This window comes from Salvelinus fontinalis, chromosome 5 (assembly GCF_029448725.1).
Source record: "Salvelinus fontinalis isolate EN_2023a chromosome 5, ASM2944872v1, whole genome shotgun sequence".
In the NCBI taxonomy this organism is placed as follows: domain Eukaryota; kingdom Metazoa; phylum Chordata; class Actinopteri; order Salmoniformes; family Salmonidae; genus Salvelinus; species Salvelinus fontinalis.
In genome coordinates this window covers 40,458,613-40,482,108 of record NC_074669.1, presented here as the reverse complement: position 1 = coordinate 40,482,108, position 23,496 = coordinate 40,458,613, and the positions used below count along the sequence as shown (strand labels likewise).

The 23,496-nt window shown below is 49.1% G+C and overlaps 1 protein-coding gene across 1 annotated transcript in view; it reads left to right on the top strand.

Annotated features, from left to right (window-relative positions):
* LOC129856089 (AT-rich interactive domain-containing protein 3A-like) overlaps positions 1-23,496 on the top strand; it is a 212,112-nt gene that overhangs the window by 133,734 nt on the left and 54,882 nt on the right. Inside the window, exon 3 of the mRNA XM_055924209.1 lies at positions 9,996-10,068. Within this exon, the coding sequence (XP_055780184.1) occupies positions 9,996-10,068 (73 nt within the window). The remainder of the gene's footprint in view (positions 1-9,995; positions 10,069-23,496) is intronic.

Below are 23,496 nucleotides of genomic sequence, written 5' to 3'. Positions count from 1 at the left end.
AGGTCTAGGGGGCGCTCGGTGAACCTAGTTGGTCCTCAGACAGAAGGTCTAGGGGGCGCTGGGTGTATTATTATGTGGCTGGGTGAACCTAGTTGGTCCTCAGACAGAAGGTCTAGGGGGCGCTGGGTGTATTATTATGTGGCTGGGTGACCCTAGTTGGTCCTCAGACAGAAGGTCTAGGGGGCGCTGGGTGACCCTAGTTGGTCCTCACACAGAAGGTCTAGGGGGCGCTGGGTGTATTATTATGTGGCTGGGTGAACCTAGTTGGTCCTCAGACAGAAGGTCTAGGGGGCGCTGGGTGAACCTAGTTGGTCCTCAGACAGAAGGTCTAGGGGGCGCTCGGTGAACCTAGTTGGTCCTCAGACAGAAGGTCTAGGGGGCGCTGGGTGTATTATTATGTGGCTGGGTGAACCTAGTTGGTCCTCAGACAGAAGGTCTAGGGGGCGCTGGGTGTATTATTATGTGGCTGGGTGACCCTAGTTGGTCCTCAGACAGAAGGTCTAGGGGGCGCTGGGTGACCCTAGTTGGTCCTCACACAGAAGGTCTAGGGGGCGCTGGGTGTATTATTATGTGGCTGGGTGAACCTAGTTGGTCCTCAGACAGAAGGTCTAGGGGGCGCTGGGTGAACCTAGTTGGTCCTCAGACAGAAGGTCTAGGGGGCGCTGGGTGTATTATTATGTGGCTGGGTGAACCTAGTTGGTACTCAGACAGAAGGTCTAGGGGGCGCTGGGTGAACCTAGTTGGTCCTCATACAGAAGGTCTAGGGGGCGCTGGGTGTATTATTATGTGGCTGGGTGACCCTAGTTGGTCCTCAGACATAAGGTCTAGGGGTCGCTGGGTGTATTATTATGTGGCTGGGTGAACCTAGTTGGTCCTCAGACAGAAGGTCTAGGGCGCTGGGTATATTATTATGTGGCTGGGTGACCCTAGTTGGTCCTCAGACAGAAGTTCTAGGGGGTGCTGGGTGACCCTAGTTGGTCCTCAGACAGAAGGTCTAGGGGGCGCTGGGTGACCCTAGTTGGTCCTCAGACAGAAGGTCTAGGGGGCGCTGGGTGACCCTAGTTGGTCCTCAGACAGAAGGTCTAGGGGGCGCTGGGTGACCCTAGTTGGTCCTCAGACTGAAGGTCTAGGGGGCGCTGGGTGACCCTAGTTGGTCCTCAGACAGAAAGCCTAGGGGGCGCTGGGTGTATTATTATGTGGCTGGGGGAACCTAGTTGGTCCTCAGACAGAAGGTCTAGGGGGCGCTGGGTGAACCTAGTTGGTCCTCAGACAGAAGGTCTAGGGGGCGCTGGGTGTATTACTATGTGGCTGGGTGAACCTAGGTGGTCCTCAGACAGAAGGTCTAGGGGGCGCTGGGTATATTATTATGTGGCTGGGTGAACCTAGTTGGTCCTCAGACAGAAGGCCTAGGGCGCTGGGTATATTATTATGTGGCTGGGTGAACCATAGTTGGTCCTCAGACAGAAGGTCTAGGGGGCGCTGGGTGTATTATTATGTGGCTGGGTGAACCTAGTTGGTCCTCAGACAGAAGGTCTAGGGGGCGCTGGGTGACCCTAGTTGGTCCTCAGACAGAAGGTCTAGGGGGCGCTGGGTGACCCTAGTTGGTCCTCAGACAGAAGGTCTAGGGGGCGCTGGGTGACCCTAGTTGGTCCTCAGACAGAAGGTCTAGGGGGCGCTGGGTGACCCTAGTTGGTCCTCAGACAGAAGGTCTAGGGGGAGCTGGGTGTACCTAGTTGGTCCTCAGACCGAAGGTCTTGGGGGCGCTGGGTGTATTATTATGTGGCTGGGTGAACCTAGTTGGTCCTCAGACAGAAGGTCTAGGGCGCTGGGTGTATTATTTGTGGCTGGGTGACCCTAGTTGGTCCTCAGACAGAAGATCTAGGGCGCTGGGTGTATTATTTGTGGCTGGGTGAACCTAGTTGGTCCTCAGAGAGAAGGTCTAGGGGGCGCTGGGTGAACCTAGTTGGTCCTCAGACAGAAGGTCTAGGGGGAGCTGGGTGTATTATTATGTGGCTGGGTGACCCTAGTTGGTCCTCAGACAGAAGATCTAGGGCGCTGGGTGTATTATTTGTGGCTGGGTGAACCTAGTTGGTCCTCAGACAGAAGGTCTAGGGGGCGCTGGGTGTATTATTAAGTGGCTGGGTGAACCTAGTTGGTCCTCAGACAGAAGGTCTAGGGGGCGCTGGGTGAACCTAGTTGGTCCTCAGACAGAAGGTCTAGGGGGCGCTGGGTGTATTATTATGTGGCTGGGTGAACCTAGTTGGTCCTCAGACAGAAGGTCTAGGGGGCGCTGGTTGAACCTAGTTGGTCCTCAGACATAAGGTCTAGGGGTCGCTGGGTGTATTATTATGTGGCTGGGTGAACCTAGTTGGTCCTCAGACAGAAGGTCTAGGGCGCTGGGTATATTATTATGTGGCTGGGTGACCCTAGTTGGTCCTCAGACAGAAGTTCTAGGGGGTGCTGGGTGACCCTAGTTGGTCCTCAGACAGAAGGTCTAGGGGGCGCTGGGTGACCCTAGTTGGTCCTCAGACAGAAGGTCTAGGGGGCGCTGGGTGACCCTAGTTGGTCCTCAGACAGAAGGTCTAGGGGGCGCTGGGTGACCCTAGTTGGTCCTCAGACTGAAGGTCTAGGGGGCGCTGGGTGACCCTAGTTGGTCCTCAGACAGAAAGCCTAGGGGGCGCTGGGTGTATTATTATGTGGCTGGGGGAACCTAGTTGGTCCTCAGACAGAAGGTCTAGGGGGCGCTGGGTGAACCTAGTTGGTCCTCAGACAGAAGGTCTAGGGGGCGCTGGGTGTATTACTATGTGGCTGGGTGAACCTAGGTGGTCCTCAGACAGAAGGTCTAGGGGGCGCTGGGTATATTATTATGTGGCTGGGTGAACCTAGTTGGTCCTCAGACAGAAGGCCTAGGGCGCTGGGTATATTATTATGTGGCTGGGTGAACCATAGTTGGTCCTCAGACAGAAGGTCTAGGGGGCGCTGGGTGTATTATTATGTGGCTGGGTGAACCTAGTTGGTCCTCAGACAGAAGGTCTAGGGGGCGCTGGGTGACCCTAGTTGGTCCTCAGACAGAAGGTCTAGGGGGCGCTGGGTGACCCTAGTTGGTCCTCAGACAGAAGGTCTAGGGGGCGCTGGGTGACCCTAGTTGGTCCTCAGACAGAAGGTCTAGGGGGCGCTGGGTGACCCTAGTTGGTCCTCAGACAGAAGGTCTAGGGGGAGCTGGGTGTACCTAGTTGGTCCTCAGACCGAAGGTCTTGGGGGCGCTGGGTGTATTATTATGTGGCTGGGTGAACCTAGTTGGTCCTCAGACAGAAGGTCTAGGGCGCTGGGTGTATTATTTGTGGCTGGGTGACCCTAGTTGGTCCTCAGACAGAAGATCTAGGGCGCTGGGTGTATTATTTGTGGCTGGGTGAACCTAGTTGGTCCTCAGAGAGAAGGTCTAGGGGGCGCTGGGTGAACCTAGTTGGTCCTCAGACAGAAGGTCTAGGGGGAGCTGGGTGTATTATTATGTGGCTGGGTGACCCTAGTTGGTCCTCAGACAGAAGATCTAGGGCGCTGGGTGTATTATTTGTGGCTGGGTGAACCTAGTTGGTCCTCAGACAGAAGGTCTAGGGGGCGCTGGGTGTATTATTAAGTGGCTGGGTGAACCTAGTTGGTCCTCAGACAGAAGGTCTAGGGGGCGCTGGGTGAACCTAGTTGGTCCTCAGACAGAAGGTCTAGGGGGCGCTGGGTGTATTATTATGTGGCTGGGTGAACCTAGTTGGTCCTCAGACAGAAGGTCTAGGGGGCGCTGGTTGAACCTAGTTGGTCCTCAGACAGAAGGTCTAGGGGGCGCTGGGTGTATTATTATGTGGCTGGGTGACCCTAGTTGGTCCCCCGACAGAACGTCTAGGGCTCGCTGGGTGTATTACTATGTGGCTGGGTGAACCTAGTTGGTCCTCAGACAGAAGGTCTAGGTGGCGCTGGGTGAACCTAGTTGGTCCTCAGACAGAAGGTCTAGGGGGCGCTGAGTGAACCTAGTTGGTCCTCACACAGAAGGTCTAGGGGGCGCTGGGTGTATTATTATGTGGCTGGGTGAACCTAGTTGGTCCTCAGACAGAAGGTCTAGGGGGCGCTGGGTGAACCTAGTTGGTCCTCAGACAGAAGGTCTAGGGGGCGCTGGGTGAACCTAGTTGGTCCTCAGACTGAAGGTCTAGGGGGCGCTGGGTGACCCTAGTTGGTCCTCAGACAGAAAGCCTAGGGGGCGCTGGGTGTATTATTATGTGGCTGGGGGAACCTAGTTGGTCCTCAGACAGAAGGTCTAGGGGGCGCTGGGTGAACCTAGTTGGTCCTCAGACAGAAGGTCTAGGGGGCGCTGGGTGTATTACTATGTGGCTGGGTGAACCTAGGTGGTCCTCAGACAGAAGGTCTAGGGGGCGCTGGGTATATTATTATGTGGCTGGGTGAACCTAGTTGGTCCTCAGACAGAAGGCCTAGGGCGCTGGGTATATTATTATGTGGCTGGGTGAACCATAGTTGGTCCTCAGACAGAAGGTCTAGGGGGCGCTGGGTGTATTATTATGTGGCTGGGTGAACCTAGTTGGTCCTCAGACAGAAGGTCTAGGGGGCGCTGGGTGACCCTAGTTGGTCCTCAGACAGAAGGTCTAGGGGGCGCTGGGTGACCCTAGTTGGTCCTCAGACAGAAGGTCTAGGGGGCGCTGGGTGACCCTAGTTGGTCCTCAGACAGAAGGTCTAGGGGGCGCTGGGTGACCCTAGTTGGTCCTCAGACAGAAGGTCTAGGGGGAGCTGGGTGTACCTAGTTGGTCCTCAGACCGAAGGTCTTGGGGGCGCTGGGTGTATTATTATGTGGCTGGGTGAACCTAGTTGGTCCTCAGACAGAAGGTCTAGGGCGCTGGGTGTATTATTTGTGGCTGGGTGACCCTAGTTGGTCCTCAGACAGAAGATCTAGGGCGCTGGGTGTATTATTTGTGGCTGGGTGAACCTAGTTGGTCCTCAGAGAGAAGGTCTAGGGGGCGCTGGGTGAACCTAGTTGGTCCTCAGACAGAAGGTCTAGGGGGAGCTGGGTGTATTATTATGTGGCTGGGTGACCCTAGTTGGTCCTCAGACAGAAGATCTAGGGCGCTGGGTGTATTATTTGTGGCTGGGTGAACCTAGTTGGTCCTCAGACAGAAGGTCTAGGGGGCGCTGGGTGTATTATTAAGTGGCTGGGTGAACCTAGTTGGTCCTCAGACAGAAGGTCTAGGGGGCGCTGGGTGAACCTAGTTGGTCCTCAGACAGAAGGTCTAGGGGGCGCTAGGTGTATTATTATGTGGCTGGGTGAACCTAGTTGGTCCTCAGACAGAAGGTCTAGGGGGCGCTGGTTGAACCTAGTTGGTCCTCAGACAGAAGGTCTAGGGGGCGCTGGGTGTATTATTATGTGGCTGGGTGACCCTAGTTGGTCCCCCGACAGAACGTCTAGGGCTCGCTGGGTGTATTACTATGTGGCTGGGTGAACCTAGTTGGTCCTCAGACAGAAGGTCTAGGTGGCGCTGGGTGAACCTAGTTGGTCCTCAGACAGAAGGTCTAGGGGGCGCTGAGTGAACCTAGTTGGTCCTCACACAGAAGGTCTAGGGGGCGCTGGGTGTATTATTATGTGGCTGGGTGAACCTAGTTGGTCCTCAGACAGAAGGTCTAGGGGGCGCTGGGTGAACCTAGTTGGTCCTCAGACAGAAGGTCTAGGGGGCGCTGGGTGAACCTAGTTGGTCCTCAGACAGAAGGTCTAGGGGGCGCTGGGTGTATTATTATGTGGCTGGGTGAACCTAGTTGGTCCTCAGACAGAAGGTCTAGGGGGCGCTGGGTATATTATTATGTGGCTGGGTGAACCTAGTTGGTCCTCAGACAGAAGGCCTAGGGCGCTGGGTATATTATTATGTGGCTGGGTGAACCTAGTTGGTCCTCAGACAGAAGGCCTAGGGGGCTGGGTGAACCTAGTTGGTCCTCAGACAGAAGGTCTAGGGGGCGCTGGGTGGCCCTAGTTGGTCCTCAGACAGAAGGTCTAGGGGGCTGGGTGTATTATTATGTGGCTGGGTGAACCTAGTTGGTCCTCAGACAGAAGGTCTAGGGGGCGCTGGGTGAACCTAGTTGGTCCTCAGACAGAAGGTCTAGGGGGCGCTGGGTGAATCTAGTTGGTCCTCAGACAGAAGGTCTAGGGAACGCTGGGTGAACCTAGTTGGTCCTCAGACAGAAGGTCTAGGGGGCTGGGTGAACCTAGTTGGTCCTCAGACAGAAGGCCTAGGGGGCTGGGTGGCCCTAGTTGGTCCTCAGACAGAAGGTCTAGGGGGCGCTGGGTGTATTATTATGTGGCTGGGTGACCCTAGTTGGTCCTCAGACAGAAGGTCTAGGGGGCGCTGGGTGAACCTAGTTGGTCCTCAGACAGAAGGTCTAGGGGGCTATGGGTGAACCTAGTTGGTCCTCAGACAGAAGGTCTAGGGGGCGCTGGGTGTATTATTATGTGGCTGGGTGACCCTAGTTGGTCCTCAGACAGAAGGTCTAGGGGGCGCTGGGTGAACCTAGTTGGTCCTCAGACAGAAGGTCTAGGGGGCGCTGGGTGAACCTAGTTGGTCCTCAGACAGAAGGTCTAGGGGGCGCTGGGTGTATTATTATGTGGCTGGGTGTACCAAGTTGGTCCTCAGACAGAAGGTCTAGGGGGCGCTGGGTGACCCTAGTTGGTCCTCAGACAGAAGGTCTAGGGGGCGCTGGGTGTATTATTATGTGGCTGGGTGACCCTAGTTGGTCCTCAGACAGAAGGTCTAGGGGGCGCTGGGTGACCCTAGTTGGTCCTCAGACAGAAGATCTATGGCGCTGGTTGTATTATTTTGTGGCTGGGTGAACCTAGTTGGTCCTCAGACAGAAGGTCTAGGGGGCGCTGGGTGAACCTAGTTGGTCCTCAGACAGAAGGTCTAGGGGGCGCTGGGTGAACCTAGTTGGTCCTCAGACAGAAGGTCTAGGGGGCTGGGTGACCCTAGTTGGTCCTCAGACAGAAGGTCTAGGGGGCGCTGGGTGTATTATTATGTGGCTGGGTGAACCTAGTTGGTCCTCAGACAGAAGGTCTGGGTGGCGCTGGGTGAACCTAGTTGGTCCTCAGACAGAAGGTCTAGGGGGCGCTGGGTGACCCTAGTTGGTCCTCAGACAGAAGGTCTAGGGGGTGCTGGGTGACCCTAGTTGGTCCTCAGACAGAAGGTCTAGGGGGCGCTGGGTGACCCTAGTTGGTCCTCAGACAGAAGGTCTAGGGGGCGCTGGGTGTATTACTATGTGGCTGGCTGAACCTAGTTGGTCCTCAGACAGAAGGTCTAGGGGGCGCTGGGTGTATTATTATGTGGCTGGGTGAACCTAGTTGGTCCTCAGACAGAAGGTCTAGGGGGCGCTGGGTGAACCTAGTTGGTCCTCAGACAGAAGGTCTAGGGGGCGCTGGGTGAACCTAGTTGGTCCTCAGACAGAAGGTCTAGGGGGCGCTGGGTGTATTATTATGTGGCTGGGTGAACCTAGTTGGTCCTCAGACAGAAGGTCTAGGGGGCGCTGGGTGACCCTAGTTGGTCCTCAGACAGAAGGTCTAGGGGGCGCTGGGTGAACCTAGTTGGTCCTCAGACAGAAGGTCTAGGGGGCGCTGGGTGTATTATTATGTGGCTGGGTGAACCTAGTTGGTCCTCAGACAGAAGGTCTAGGGGGCGCTGGGTGACCCTAGTTGGTCCTCAGACAGAAGGTCTAGGGGGCGCTGGGTGACCCTAGTTGGTCCTCAGACAGAAGTTCTAGGGCGCTGGGTGAACCTAGTTGGTCTTCAGACAGAAGGTCTAGGGGGCGCTGGGTGAACCTAGTTGGTCCTCAGACAGAAGGTCTAGGGGGCGCTGGGTGAACCTAGTTGGTCCTCAGACAGAAGGTCTATGGGGCGCTGGGTGTATTATTATGTGGCTGGGTGAACCTAGTTGGTCCTCAGACAGAAGGTCTAGGGGGCGCTGGGTGAACCTAGTTGGTCCTCATACAGAAGGTCTAGGGGGCGCTGGGTGAACCTAGTTGGTCCTCAGACAGAAGGCCTAGGGGGTGCTGGGTGACCCTAGTTGGTCCTCAGACAGAAGGTCTAGGGGGCGCTGGGTGTTTGGACACTCTGTGTTTGGGAAAAAGTTGTTTTTCTTCTATATATTCCCCATTTGAGTCCATAAGGAGAACAATCTGTGTCTTGTGTTTGTCCTCAGTGGGTGTGGGTGTGGGGGGGGGGGGGGTGACAGGAGGGCTATCAGGGTGGCTGACAGGGGGGGAGGGGGGTACTCAGAGGGGGTGAGAGCCCCTGGGCTTGGGGTTCTTCATTTGTCTGTCCCGCTGTGATGTCGACGCTATGGTCAGGGTCTGGTGTGGACTGTTCTGCTGTGGTGTCGAGACTTTTGTCGGGTGCTGAGGTGGGCTGTTCTGCTGGCTTCTCTGTGGGGGTGGCCACCTCTCTAGTGGGTTGTTCTCTGTCACACGCAATTCCCCTAAACCTCTCCTCCAGCAGTCTGATCCTCTCCTCCAGCAGTCTGATCCTCTCCTCCATCCCCCTCACCCTCGCCTCCAGCAGTCTGATCCTCTCCTCCATCCCCCTCACCCTCGCCTCCAGCAGTCTGATCCTCTCCTCCATCCCCCTCACCCTCTTCTCCAGCAGTCTGATCCTCTCCTCCATCCCCCTCAACCTTTCCTCCAGCAGTCTGATCCTCTCCTCCAGCAGTCTGATCCTCTCCTCTAGTGCTCTGTTCTTCTCCTGCTCTTGCTCTTTCTCCTGTTGAAGTTGTCTCACCACTGTAGAGAGTGCAGATATGTCTCTCTCCACCTCCAGCTCTCTGGGTCTGGTTAAGGGGGTGTTGTTGTGCTGGACTGTTGGACTGTATGTCTCTGTCTCTCTCTCTTTCTCACTCTCTTTCTCACTCTCACTCTCTCCCTCTGCTCTCTCTCCTCTCTCAGTCAATTCAATGCAAGGGGCTTTATTGGCATGGGGAAACATATGTTAACTTTGCCAAAGCAAGTGAAGTAGATCATAAACAAAAATGAAATAAACAATAAAAAAATGAACAGTAAACATTACACTCAGAAAAGTTCCAAAAGAATAAAGACATTTCAAATGTCATATTATGTGCAAATAGTTAGAGTACAAAAGGGAAAATAAATTAACATAATTATGGGTTGTATTTACAATTTTACATTTTAGTCATTTAGCAGACGCTCTTATCCAGAGCGACTTACAGTAGAGTGCATACACTTTATTACATTTTTACATTTCATTACATTTTACATACTGAGACAAGGATATCCCTACCGGCCAAACCCTCCCTAACCCGGACGACGCTATGCCAATTGTGCGTCGCCCCACGGACCTACCGGTTGCGGCCGGCTGCGACAGAGCCTGCGCGCGAACCCAGCCCAGCCTGGGCGCGAACCCAGAGACTCTGGTGGCGCAGCTAGCACTGCGATGCAGTGCCCTAGACCACTGCGCCACCCGGGAGGCTAATAACTGTTATCAACACAGTATAATACACCTCAATACAGTATAATACACTTCAATACAGTATAATACACCTCAATACAGTAGTATACACCTCAATACAGTAGAATACACTGTAATACAGTAGAATACACTTCAATACAGTATAATACACCTCAATACAGTATAATACACCTCAATACAGTATAATACACCTCAATACAGTATAATACACCTCAATACAGTATAATACACCTCAATACAGTATAATACACTTCAATACAGTATAATACAACTCAATACAGTAGTATACACCTCAATACAGTAGAATACACTTCAATACAGTATAATACACCTCAATACAGTAGAATACACCTCAATACAGTATAATACACTAATGGAAGTAACGTAAATGAATGTTTCAATGATCTTCTTTGTGTGATTGTTTTGTCTATGAAATGGTTGCCTTGAGGCCAGGTTTAATCCGATTGTCTCCCCTCTTCTTGTCTTCTAGTTGTACGAGTTGGATACCGACGACAAGAGGAAAGAGTTCCTTGATGACCTCTTCAGTTTTATGCAGAAGAGAGGTGAGTTGTTAGTAATATATAATCATTATATAATAATAATAATAATAATAATAATAATAATAATAATAATAGCAATAATAATAATAAGGTAACCATTTATTTCAATATTCCACATAGATGCTCTCATAGGGTATGATTTGAACTAACCCTAACCTTAACCCTTATCCTAACCATCTATCTTAATCTAATCCTAACTGTAATATTAGCAAGCAGTTGCTATTCAACAGATGGTTTGTTGATAGTATGTCCATCTGTAGAGCCTCTACAGATGCTCTATCTGGACTATCCAAATAAAGTGTGAATAATAATAATAACAATAATAATAATAATAATAACAATAATAATAATAATAATAACAATAATAATAACAATAATAATAATAATAATAATAATAATAATAATAATAACAATAATAATAATAACAATAATAATAATAATAATAATAATAATAATAATAATAATAATAATGTATTTCTTGAAGAGAAGTGAATTCTCGTCTTCTATGAGCGGTTGTTAAAACTGTTTCGTCCTAAAAAGTTCACAATTTTTAATGTGTGTTTTTTACACCTATAACGCAAAAGTTGTCTGTCTGTCTGTCTGTCTGTCTGCCTTGTGAAAACACAGATGCTGCTGGTAGTTGATAGAAGAATGTGTGTTTTACATTTACATTTTTACATTTAAGTCATTTAGCAGACGCTCTTATCCAGAGCGACTTACAAATTGGAAAGTTCATACATATTCATCCTGGTCCCCCCGTGGGAATTGAACCCTGGTCCCCCCGTGGGAATTGAACCCACAACCCTGGCGTTGCAAGCGCCATGCTCTACCAACTGAGCCACACAAAGACCCCGGACCCTGGATGATATTTGTGATAGGGTCTGGCGCTGTTTCCTGCCCACGGAGGGAGGGGGGAGAGAAGGGGAGGGGCGAAGGGGGGTGGGGGAGAAGGGGGGTGTTTGAAACAACAGTGGCACGCTAACCAACCCCCCCCCCCCCCCCCCCCCCCCCCCCCCTCTACTGGCAGTTTGTTTTATTATATCTGGAACCCTAAATGGAACCCTATTCACTTTATAGTGTGCCACTGTTGAACAGAGCCCTAAGGCTTCACGGGGTCCACTGTTGAGCAGAGCCCTAAGGCTTCACGGGGGCCACTGTTGAGCAGAGCCCTAAGGCTTCACGGGGGCCACTGTTGAGCAGAGCCCTAAGGCTTCACGGGGTCCACTGTTGAACAGAGCCCTAAGGCTTCACGAGGGCTCAGGTCAAACGTAGTGGACTATGTAGGGAATAGAGTACCGTGTGGGATGTAAACAAGATTCCCCTCCTGTGTTAACAGAGGGAGGGGAGGGGAGGGGAGCGGAGGGGAGTGGAATGGAGGGGAGGGGAGTGGAGCGGAGGGGAGGGGAGTGGAGGGGAGGGGAGGAGAGGGGAGTGGAATGGAGGGGAGGGGAGTGGAGCGGAGGGGAGGGGAGTGGAGGGGAGGGGAGTGGAGCGGAGGGGAGGGGAGTGGAGGGGAGGGGAGGAGAGGGGAGGAGAGGGGAGGGGAGGGGAGGGGAGGGGAGTGGAGGGGAGTGGAGGGGAGGGGAGGAGAGGGGAGGGGAGGGGAGGGGAGTGGAGGGGAGGGGAGGAGAGGGGAGGAGAGGGGAGGGGAGGGGAGTGGAGGGGAGTGGATTGGAGCGGAGAGGAGGAGAGCTGAGGGGAAATGGTTATGTCCCAAATGACACTCTATTCCCTGTATGGAGTAGTAGACTACTTTTGAACAGTCTGACCAGTCTGTCACAGCAGGAATATTATCCTGCAGCAACAGGAAATGTGAATTATTGTGTGGATTATAATTAATTAATTAATGTAGGGGTTGTTACATTAAAAATCAAGCCTGAAATGTTAAAAGTGGAAATTACAAATTCTAGAATTATTTTTAAACCTTTCCTGGTGTGCAACAACAGCTGATCAAAATTAGATGTTCACTTGTATATAGAGATCAGCCTGGGAGATCAGCCTGGGAGATCAGCCTGGGAGATCAGTCTGGGAGATCAGCCTCGGAGATCAGCCTGGGAGATCAGCCTGGGAGATCAGTCTGGGAGATCAGTCTGGGAGATCAGCCTGGGAGATCAGCCTGGGAGATCAGCCTGGGAGATCAGCCTGGGCCTTGTGTAAAATCAGGAACACAAGAATTGCCACAGTAACTAGTTTTCCATCCAAATGGCGACAGATTTTCATGCGAATATTCTAAAATCAGCATGAATAAAATATGTTTTGTCTTCCAACCTGTGAAGTTCAACATAACTCATTTAATCTGTGGCCTAATAAAACTGCATGGGTTTTCCCGAGTCGTAGTGGGAGGACCACACAACGTCATCACGTGACTCCAAGTTTACTTCGATATGACGGTTATTACATCAATATTTTTTGGGGATAAAAGTGTTTCCACCGCCATGTCTCGCATAATTTATTTAACTGACATGAAAAAAGATCCCGCGTTGTCTAGCGTATTTAGTTTTGTCAACATTTGTGAAATGATTTATCCGGCATGTACTTTACACGCATTAAAAGGAATGAATGGAAACCTGATTAGTGACTATAATGTTGAGAACAGGACTGTTTTTTCTTGTTATTTTGGGTCAGTCTTTCTTAAAGCTAAAGTTTAGTGAAAGTTGTTTCTATAAGATTAGTTTTTGTGGTCTGCCTAAGTGGTCTTTTCTTTTTTAATGATTATTTATTTATGTTCTTGTAAGTCATGGATTTGTAAGAATATAGAGAAGAAAGAAACATAATATATAATATTAGTTTAAGGTGTATAGTCCCCGTGGGATATAACAAATTAAACTATGACTAACTGTGGCTTGTAACATGATGCAATTGTTGACCATTCGTAATTAAAGTAACAATACCCTTCAGTGATTGGTTTTCCTGTTCGCCTTCACACTAAAGCAAAATGAAAAGCAAAGGCCACTTCAACTATGTAACAGCAGGGATCCAGATCGATGATCTCTACTCTCAGCCTGGAAATCAATCACAACTTTCTGACAAACGTGGTCAGAAATGTGAAAGAAATTAGTACATTAGACATGTTTAGTTCAAATGGTTATATTCAGCCTCTGAGATATGATTAAATAATAAGAATAAGGTGCTAGTGCCCAAAATGGCTCCCTATTCCCTATATATAGTGCACTACTATAGACCAGAGCCATATTCCCTATATAGTGCACTACTATAGACCAGAGCCATATTCCCTATATAGTGCACTACTTTAGACCAGAGCCCTATTCCCTATATAGTACACTACTATAGACCAGAGCCCTATTCCCTATATAGTGCACTACTTTAGACCAGAGCCCTATTCCCTATATAGTACACTACTATAGACCAGAGCCCTATTCCCTATATAGTGCACTACTTTCGACCAGAGCCCTATTCCCTATATAGTGCACTACTTTCGACCAGAGCCCTATTCCCTATATAGTACACAACTATAGACCAGAGCCCTTCCCAGAGACACATCCAGTCAAAGAGAGAATGACAATATTTGAACAGTTTTGAACAAATTAATTGATTCAAAAATGAAGGAGAAGCGACAGAGAGAGAGAGAGAGAGAGAGAGAGACAGAGAGAGAGAGAGAGAGAGAGAGAGAGAGAGAGAGAGAGAGAGAGAGAGAGAGAGAGAGAGAGAGAGAGAGAGAGAGAGAGAGAGAGAGAGAGAGAGAGAGAGAGAGAGAGAGAGAGAGAGAGAGGAGAGAGAGAGAGAGAGAGAGGACAGAGAGAGAGAGAGAGAGAGAGAGAGAGAGAGAGAGAGAGAGAGAGAGAGAGAGACAGAGACAGAGAGAGAGAGAGAGAGAGAGAGAGAGAGAGAGAGAGACAGAGAGAGAGAGAGAGAGACAGAGAGAGAGAGAGAGAGACAGAGAGAGAGAGAGAGAGAGAGAGAGCGAGAGAGAGAGAGAGAGAGAGAGAGAGAGAGAGAGAGAGAGAGAGAGAGAGCTAACTGTATTCCATATTCGTTTTCACTTTTTGCAGTGAATGCACCTAGCTAGTTTAGCCTACTCAAAACACCTGGCTCAAACAGAGAGGGATGCTATGTTACCTAGCTATCCAACACTGGAACTTGTCCATAGAGCCCTCAAAGCTCATCACTAAGCTAAGGACCCTGGGACCAAACACCTCCCTCTGCAACTGGATCCTGGACTTCCTGACAGGCCGTCCCCAGGTGGTAAGGGTAGGCAACAACACATCTACCACATTGATGCTCAACACGGGAGCCCCTCAGGGGTGCGTGCTCAGTCCCCTCCTGTACTCCCTGTTCACCCACGACTGCACGGCCAGGCACGACTCCAATACCATCATTAAGTTTGCAGATGACACAACAGTGGTAGGCCTGATCACCGACAACGATGAGACAGCCTATAGGGAGGAGGTCAGAGACCTGACAACGATGAGACAGCCTATAGGGAGGAGGTCAGAGACCTGGTCGTGTGGTGCCAGGACAACAACCTCTCCCTCAACGTGAGCAAGACAAAGGAGCTGATCGTGGACTACAGGAAAAGGAGAACCGAGCACGCACCCATTCTCATCGACGGGGCTGTAGTGGAACAGGTTGAGAGCTTCAAGTTCCTTGGTGTCCACATCACCAACAAACTAACATGGACCAAGCACACCAAGACAGTCATGAAGAGGCCACAACAAAACCTTTTCCCCCTCAGGAGACAGAATATTTGTCACGGGTCCTCAGATCCTCAAAAAGTTCTAGAGCTGCACCATTGAGAGCATCTTGACTGGTTGCATCACCGCCTGGTATGGCAACTGCTCGGCCTCCGACAGCAAGGCACTACAGAGGGTAGTGCGTACAGCCCAGTACTTCACTGGGGCCAAGCTCCCTGCCATGAGGACCTCTATACCAGGCGGTGTCAGAAGAAGGCCCAAAAAATTGTCAAAGACTCCAGCAATAGTCATAGACTGTTCTCTCTGCTACAGCAGGGCAAGCGGTACCGGAGCACCAAGTCTGGAACCAACAGGACCCTGAACAGCTTCTACCCCCCCAAGCCATAAGACTGATAAATAGTTAGTTAAATAGTTAACCAATAGCTACCTGACCCTTTCTTTGCATTGTCCCTTTGTGCTCTAATTATTTATGTCTCATCACATACGCTGCTGCTACTGTCTATTATTTATCCTTTACCCCTACCTACAGTATACTGCTGTTACTGTCTATTATCTATCCTTTACCCCTACCTACAGTATACTGCTGTTACTGTCTATTATCTATCCTTTACCCCTACCTACAGTATACTGCTGTTACTGTCTATTATCTATCCGTTGTCCCTACCTACAGTATTCTGCTGCTACTGTCTATTATCTATCCTTTACCCCTACCTACAGTATACTGCTGTTACTGTCTATTATCTATCCTTTACCCCTACCTACAGTATACTGCTGTTACTGTCTATTATCTATCCTTTACCCCTACCTACAGTATACTGCTGTTACTGTCTATTATCTATCCTTTACCCCTACCTACAGTATACTGCTGTTACTGTCTATTATCTATCCTTTACCCCTACCTACAGTATACTGCTGCTACTGTCTATTATCTATCCTGTACCCCTAACTACAGTATACTGCTGTTACTGTCTATTATCTATCCTTTACCCCTACCTACAGTATACAGCTGTTACTGTCTATTATCTATCCTTTACCCCTACCTACAGTATACTGCTGTTACTGTCTATTATCTATCCTGTACCCCTACCTACAGTATACTGCTGCTACTGTCTATTATCTATCCTTTACCCCTACCTACAGTATACTGCTGTTACTGTCTATTATCTATCCTTTACCCCTACCTACAGTATACTGCTGTTACTGTCTATTATCTATCCTTTACCCCTACCTACAGTATACTGCTGCTACTGTTTATTATCTATCCTGTTGTCTAGTCACTTTATCCCGACCTATATGTACATATCTACCTTAATTACCTTGTAGCCGGCACATCGACTCAGTACTGGTACCCCGTGTATATATCCAAGTTATCGTTACTGATACCTGCTGGCAGAGAGAGAGAGACATTGTCAGAGCTGGCAGAGAGAGACATTTTCAGAGCTGGCAGAGAGAGACATTGTCAGAGCTGGCAGAGAGAGACATTTTCAGAGCTGGCAGAGAGAGAGACATTGTTAGAGCTGGCAGAGAGAGAGACATTGTCAGAGCTGGCAGAGAGAGAGACATTGTCAGAGCTGGCAGAGAGAGAGACATTGTCAGAGCTGACAGAGAGAGAGACATTGTCAGAGCTGGCAGAGAGAGACATTGTCAGAGCTGACAGAGAGAGACATTTTCAGAGCTGGCAGAGAGAGACATTGTCAGAGCTGGCAGAGAGAGACATTTTCAGAGCTGGCAGAGAGAGAGACATTGTCAGAGCTGGCAGAGAGAGAGACATTGTCAGAGCTGGCAGAGAGAGAGACATTGTCAGAGCTGGCAGAGAGAGAGACATTGTCCGAGCTGGCAGAGAGAGAGACATTGTCAGAGCTGGCAGAGAGAGATACATTGTCAGAGCTGGTAGAGAGAGACATTGTCAGAGCTGGCAGAGAGAGACATTGTCAGAGCTGGCAGAGAGAGAGACATTGCCAGAGCTGGCAGAGAGAGAGACATTGTCAGAGCTGGCAGAGAGAGAGACATTGTCAGAGCTGGCAGAGAGAGACATTGTCAGAGCTGGCAGAGAGAGAGACATTGTCAGAGCTGGCAGAGAGAGAGACATTTTCAGAGCTGGCAGAGAGAGAGACATTGTCAGAGCTGGCAGAGAGAGAGACATTGTCAGAGCTGGCAGAGAGAGAGACATTGTCAGAGCTGGCAGAGAGAGACATTGTCAGAGCTGGCAGAGAGAGAGACATTGTCAGAGCTGGCAGAGAGAGAGACATTGTCAGAGCTGGCAGAGAGAGAGACATTGTCAGAGCTGGCAGAGAGAGAGACATTGTCAGAGCTGGCAGAGAGAGAGACATTGTCAGAGCTGGCAGAGAGAGAGACATTGTCAGAGCTGGCAGAGAGAGAGACATTGTCAGAGCTGGCAGAGAGAGAGACATTGTCAGAGCTGGCAGAGAGAGAGACATTGTCAGAGCTGGCAGAGAGAGAGACATTGTCAGAGCTGGCAGAGAGAGAGACATTGTCAGAGCTGGCAGAGAGAGACATTGTCAGAGCTGGCAGAGAGAGACATTGTCAGAGCTGACAGAGATAGACATTTTCAGAGCTGGCAGAGAGAGACATTGTCAGAGCTGGCAGAGAGAGACATTTTCAGAGCTGGCAGAGAGAGAGACATTGTCAGAGCTGGCAGAGAGAGAGACATTGTCAGAGCTGGCAGAGAGAGAGACATTGTCAGAGCTGGCAGAGAGAGACATTTTCAGAGCTGGCAGAGAGAGAGACATTGTCAGAGCTGGCAGAGAGAGAGACATTGTCAGAGCTGGCAGAGAGAGAGACATTGTCAGAGCTGGTAGAGAGAGACATTGTCAGAGCTGGCAGAGAGAGAGACATTGTCAGAGCTGGTAGAGAGAGACATTGTCAGAGCTGGCAGAGAGAGAGACATTTTCAGAGCTGACAGAGAGAGACATTTTCAGAGCTGACAGAGAGAGAGACATTGTCAGAGCTGGCAGAGAGAGAGACATTTTCAGAGCTGGCAGAGAGAGACATTGTCAGAGCTGGCAGAGAGAGAGACATTGTCAGAGCTGGCAGAGAGAGAGACATTGTCAGAGCTGGTAGAGAGAGACATGGTCAGAGCTGGCAGAGAGAGACATTTTCAGAGCTGGCAGAGAGAGACATTGTCAGAGCTGACAGAGAGAGACATTTTCAGAGCTGGCAGAGAGAGACATTGTCAGAGCTGGCAGAGAGAGACATTTTCAGAGCTGGCAGAGAGAGAGACATTGTCAGAGCTGGCAGAGAGAGAGACATTGTCAGAGCTGGCAGAGAGAGAGACATTGTCAGAGCTGGCAGAGAGAGAGACATTGTCCGAGCTGGCAGAGAGAGAGACATTGTCAGAGCTGGCAGAGAGAGATACATTGTCAGAGCTGGTAGAGAGAGACATTGTCAGAGCTGGCAGAGAGAGACATTGTCAGAGCTGGCAGAGAGAGAGACATTGCCAGAGCTGGCAGAGAGAGAGACATTGTCAGAGCTGGCAGAGAGAGAGACATTGTCAGAGCTGGCAGAGAGAGACATTGTCAGAGCTGGCAGAGAGAGAGACATTGTCAGAGCTGGCAGAGAGAGAGACATTTTCAGAGCTGGCAGAGAGAGAGACATTGTCAGAGCTGGCAGAGAGAGAGACATTGTCAGAGCTGGCAGAGAGAGAGACATTGTCAGAGCTGGTAGAGAGAGACATGGTCAGAGCTGGCAGAGAGAGACATTTTCAGAGCTGGCAGAGAGAGGCATTGTCAGAGCTGGCAGAGAGAGACATTGCCAGAGCTGGCAGAGAGAGAGACATTGTCAGAGCTGGCAGAGAGAGAGACATTGTCAGAGCTGGCAGAGAGAGACATTGTCAGAGCTGGCAGAGAGAGACATTGTCAGAGCTGGCAGAGAGAGACATTGTCAGAGCTGACAGAGAGATGGTTCATCGTCAGTATCTGCAGTATCTCTGTCTATCTTTAAGACTTAATCAGAGTGGTCTGTCTCTCTACCGGATCCATCTAACCAATCAATGTCTCTCCATCACTGTCATCTGGCTAAAGGGTGTCAATAACGGAATGGGTGAAATTCTAACATTTGCCTCCTAACACACATACACAGGAGAGGAGAGGAGAGGAGAGGAGAGGAGAGGAGAGGAGAGGAGAGGAGAGGAGAGGAGAGGAGAGGAGAGGAAAGAGGAGAGAGGAGAGGAGAGGAGAGAGGAGAGGAGAGGAGAACACAGCTCCTTTAGAGAGGAGAGGAGAGGAGAGGAGAGGTAGAGGAGGAGAGGAGAGGAGAGGAGAGGAGAGGAGAGGAGAGGAGAGGAGAGGAGAGGTAGAGGAGGAGAGGAGAGGGTCTGTCACATCTTGTGAAATTATTGACGACAGGAATGCACCCCTGTTTTATCACTCCACTCGTTTTGTTGTTTCCCCTTTGGCTAGCCCTGGTGAAAACCGACTTTGGCTAGCCCTGGTGAAAACCGACTTTGGCTAGCCCTGGTGAAAACCGTCTTTGGCTAGCCCTGGTGAAAACCGACTTTGGCTAGCCCTGGTGAAAACCGACTTTGGCTAGCCCCGGTGAAAACCGTCTTTGGCTAGCCCTGGTGAAAACCGACTTTGGCTAGTCCTGGTGAAAACCAACTTTGGCTAGCCCTGGTGAAAACTGACTTAGGCTAGTCCTGGTGAAAACCGTCTTTGGCTAGCCCTGGTTTCAACTCTGTCTTTCAACAGCACTTCAGTTTACATTTACATTTACATTTAAGTCATTTAGCAGACGCTCTTATCCAGAGCGACTTACAAATTGGAGTTTGTCAGCTCTGTCTAAAATACGTCAGATTCCTCTTTTGTTTGACTCGTTTACTAGGAAATAGATTTAGAGGCTCTTTTTTGGGGCCAATTAAATCTCTTGCTTCTCAAATCAAATATAAAACAAATTTTATTGGTCACATGCACGTGTTTAGCAGGTGTTATTGCAGGTGTAGCGAAATGCTTGTGTTTCTAGCTCTGACAGTGCAGTAAATATCTACCAAGTAATATCTGTCAAGTTCACAACAATACACACACATTTTAAGTAAAGGAATGGAGCTGTTTGCGATGAGATTATGCCGATACAGTCTTGTCCTCCATATTGTCTGAAGAACATAAAGATGTGTCGGCCAAACATGGGCTCTATCTAATAGTTTTGTGTTTCTGTGGTCATGAATGCTTTGTTGATGTGCTTGGGGGCCGGGTCATGATGGTAATGTGTTTACAGTGGAGGACTCTGTTAATAACCTCTACCTGCAGCAACATGAAACAGGCCTAATGATGTGTTTACAGTGGAGGACTCTGTTAAACCCTACCTGCAGCAACATGAAACAGGCCTAATGATGTGTTTACAGTGGAGGACTCTGTTAACCCCTACCTGCAGCAACATGAAACAGGCCTAATGATGTGTTTACAGTGGAGGACTCTGTTAACCCCTACCTGCAGCAACATGAAACAGGCCTAATGATGTGTTTACAGTGGAGGACTCTGTTAACCCCTACCTGCAGCAACATGAAACAGGCCTAATGATGTGTTTACAGTGGAGGACTGTCAGTCAGTCTCTAGGAGAGACATGAGGCGGAGGGATACAGCACAGGGCCAGTCAGTCTCTAGGAGAGAGATGAGGCGGAGGGATACAGCACAGGGCCAGTCAGTCTCTAGGAGAGAGATGAGGCGGAGGGATACAGCACAGGGCCAGTCAGTCTCTAGGAGAGAGATGAGGCGGAGGGATACACTAGTAGAATGAAGAGAGGCTGTGAGGTGGTCAGCTTTTTACCATGTGTCACATTTGGTTAGTCTAAGTTCGTCTGTACGCTTGGCCGATGAAAGGTCATTGATCAAAGATACTGGTTTTCATTTTACAGTGGCTAGAAAAAGTATGTGAACCCTTGGATTTAATAACAGGTTGACCCTCCTTTGGCAGTAAAAACCTCAACCAAACGTTTTCTGTAGTTGTGGATCAGACCTGCACATCGGTCAGGAGGAATTTTGGACCAATCCTCTTTACAAAACTGTTTCAGTTCAGCAATATTCTTGGGATGTCTGGTGTGAACTGCTCTCTTGAGGTCATGCCACAGCATTTCAATCGGGTCGAGGTCAGGACTCTGACTGGGCCACTCCAGAAGGAGTATTTTCTTCTGTTGAAGCCATTCTGTTGTGGATTTACTTCTGTGTTATGGGTCGTTGTCCTGTTTCATCACCCAACTTCTGTTGAGCTTCAATTGGCAGACAGATAGTCTAACATTCTCCTGCAAAATGTCTTGATAAACTTGGTAATTCATTTTTCCGTCGATTATAGCAAGCTGTCCAGGCCCTGAGGCAGCAAAGCAGCCCCAAACCATGATGCTCCCTCCACCAGACTTTACAGTTGGGCTGAGGGTTTTGATGTTGGTGTGCTGTGCCTTTTTTTCTCCACACATAGTGTTGTGTGTTCCTTCCAAATAACTCAACTGTAGTTCCATCTGTCCACAGAATATTTTGCCAGTAGCGCTGTGGAACATCCAGGTGCTCTTTTGCAAACTTCAGACGTGCAGAAAAGTTTTTTTGTTTGTTTCAGAAGTGGCTTCTTCCGTGGTGTCCTCCCATGAACACCATTCTTGTTTAGTGTTTTACGTATCGTAGACTCATCAACAGAGATGTTAGAATGTTCCAGAGATTTCTGTAAGTCTTTAGCTGACACTCTAGGATTCTTCTTAACCTCACTGAGCATTCTGCGCTGTGCTCTTGCAGTCGTCTTTGCACGACGGACACACCTAGGGAGAATAGCAACAGTGATGAACTTTCTCCATTTATAGACAATTTGTCTTACCATGGACTGATGAACATCAAGGCTTTTAGAGATACTTTTGTAACCCTTTACAGCTTTATACAAGTCAACAATTCTTAATCGTAGGTCTTGTTTTACGTTGTCTTTTGTTCGAGGCATGGTTCACATCGGACAATGCTTCTTGTGAATAGCAAACTCACATTTTGTGAGTGTTTTTTTATAGGGAAATGCAGCTCTAACCAACATCTCCAATCTGGTCTCATTGATTGGACTCCAGGTCAGCTGACTCCTGACTCCAATTAGCTTTTGGAGAAGTCATTAGCCTTGGGGGTTCACATACTTTTCCCCACCTACACTGTGAATGTTTAAATGATGTATTCAATATAGACAATAAAAATACAATAATTTTGTGTGTTATTAGTTTAAGCACACTGTGTTTGTTTATTGTTGAGGCTTAGATGAAGATCAGATCAAATTTAATGACCAATTTATGCAGAAATCCAGGTAATTCCACTGTATTTATCACTCATCCTAACCCAGTGTGAGTTACAGAGGAATCTGAACCTAATTCATAGATTGTACGGTGAGAGGGGGGATATTTATTTTCCTGTACTGCTGGACTGCTGGACTACTTGTAAAGTTTTCAACAGAAATGTATTACACGGGAGTTTACATTTGTAACAGTGAAGGAACGGATTCAGTGGGGCTCAGCTTGAGTCGTCTGTTCAAAAAGTTACCTGTACCTGCAACGGCTGATGTTATAAAACAGTCTTTTCCACAGCGAACACGTTCAGTCCAGATGAGTTATCAAGTGAATTCCCTGTGTAACCAAACACAAACAAAAAAAATGAACCTTATAGGCTACCGTCTGACAAATCACTTTTTAAGTTATTTTTCCTGTCAGCTCTGAACAATGGCAATTCCACCCCAAACATATATTTTGGTTTCTTGTTTTGTGAGACAATTGTTGACATTGTCCCACAATGTTTTTGCTTGTCAGCACTCAAGTTTTCAAAATACAGAAATCATCTCTGTTTATTGCATTTAGTCGAAGAAGTGTAATATCCTGTTTCTCCGAGCCTGAACAAGGTGAATATAAATTCAGCAAAAAAAAGAAACGACCCCTTTTCAGGACCCTGTCTTTCAAAGATAATTCGTAAATATCAAAATAACTTCACAGATCTTCATTGTAAAGGGTTTAAACACAGTTTCCGATGCTTGTTCAATGAACCATAAACAATTAATGAACATGCACCTGTGGAACGGTCGTTAAGACACGTACAGCTTACAGACGGTAGACAATTAAGTTCACAGTTATCAAAACTTACTTTCTACTGACTCTGGAAAAAACAAACAAATAAAGATGCCCAGGGTCCCTGCTCATCTGCGTGAACGTGCCTTAGGCATGCTGCAAGGAGGCATGAGGACTGCAGATGTGGCCAGGGCAATAAATTGCAATGTCCGTACTGACGAGACGCCTAAGACAGCGCTACAGGGAGACAGGACAGACAGCTGATCATCCTCGCAGTGGCAGACCACGTGTAACAACACCTGCACAGGACCGGTACATCCAAACATCACACCTGCGGGACAGGTACAGGATGGCGACAACAACTGCTCGAGTTACACCAGGAACGCACAATCCCTCCATCAGTGCTCAGACTGTCCGCAATAGGCTGAGAGAGGCTGGACTGAGGGTTTGTAGGCCTGTTGTAAGGCAGGTCCTCACCAAACATCACCAGCAACAACGTGACATTTTGGCACAAACCCACCGTCGCTGAACCAGATTAGACTGGCAAAAAGTGCTCTTCACTGACAAGTTGCGGCTTTGTCTCACCAGGGGTGATGGTCAGATTGCAGGCAATCTCAGCGCTGTGCGTTACAGGGAAGAGATCCTCCTCCCTCATGTGGTACTCTACCTGCAGGCTCATCCTGACATCACCCTCCAGCATGACAATGCCACCAGCCATACTGCTCGTTCTGTGCGGGATTTCCTGCAAGACAGGAATGT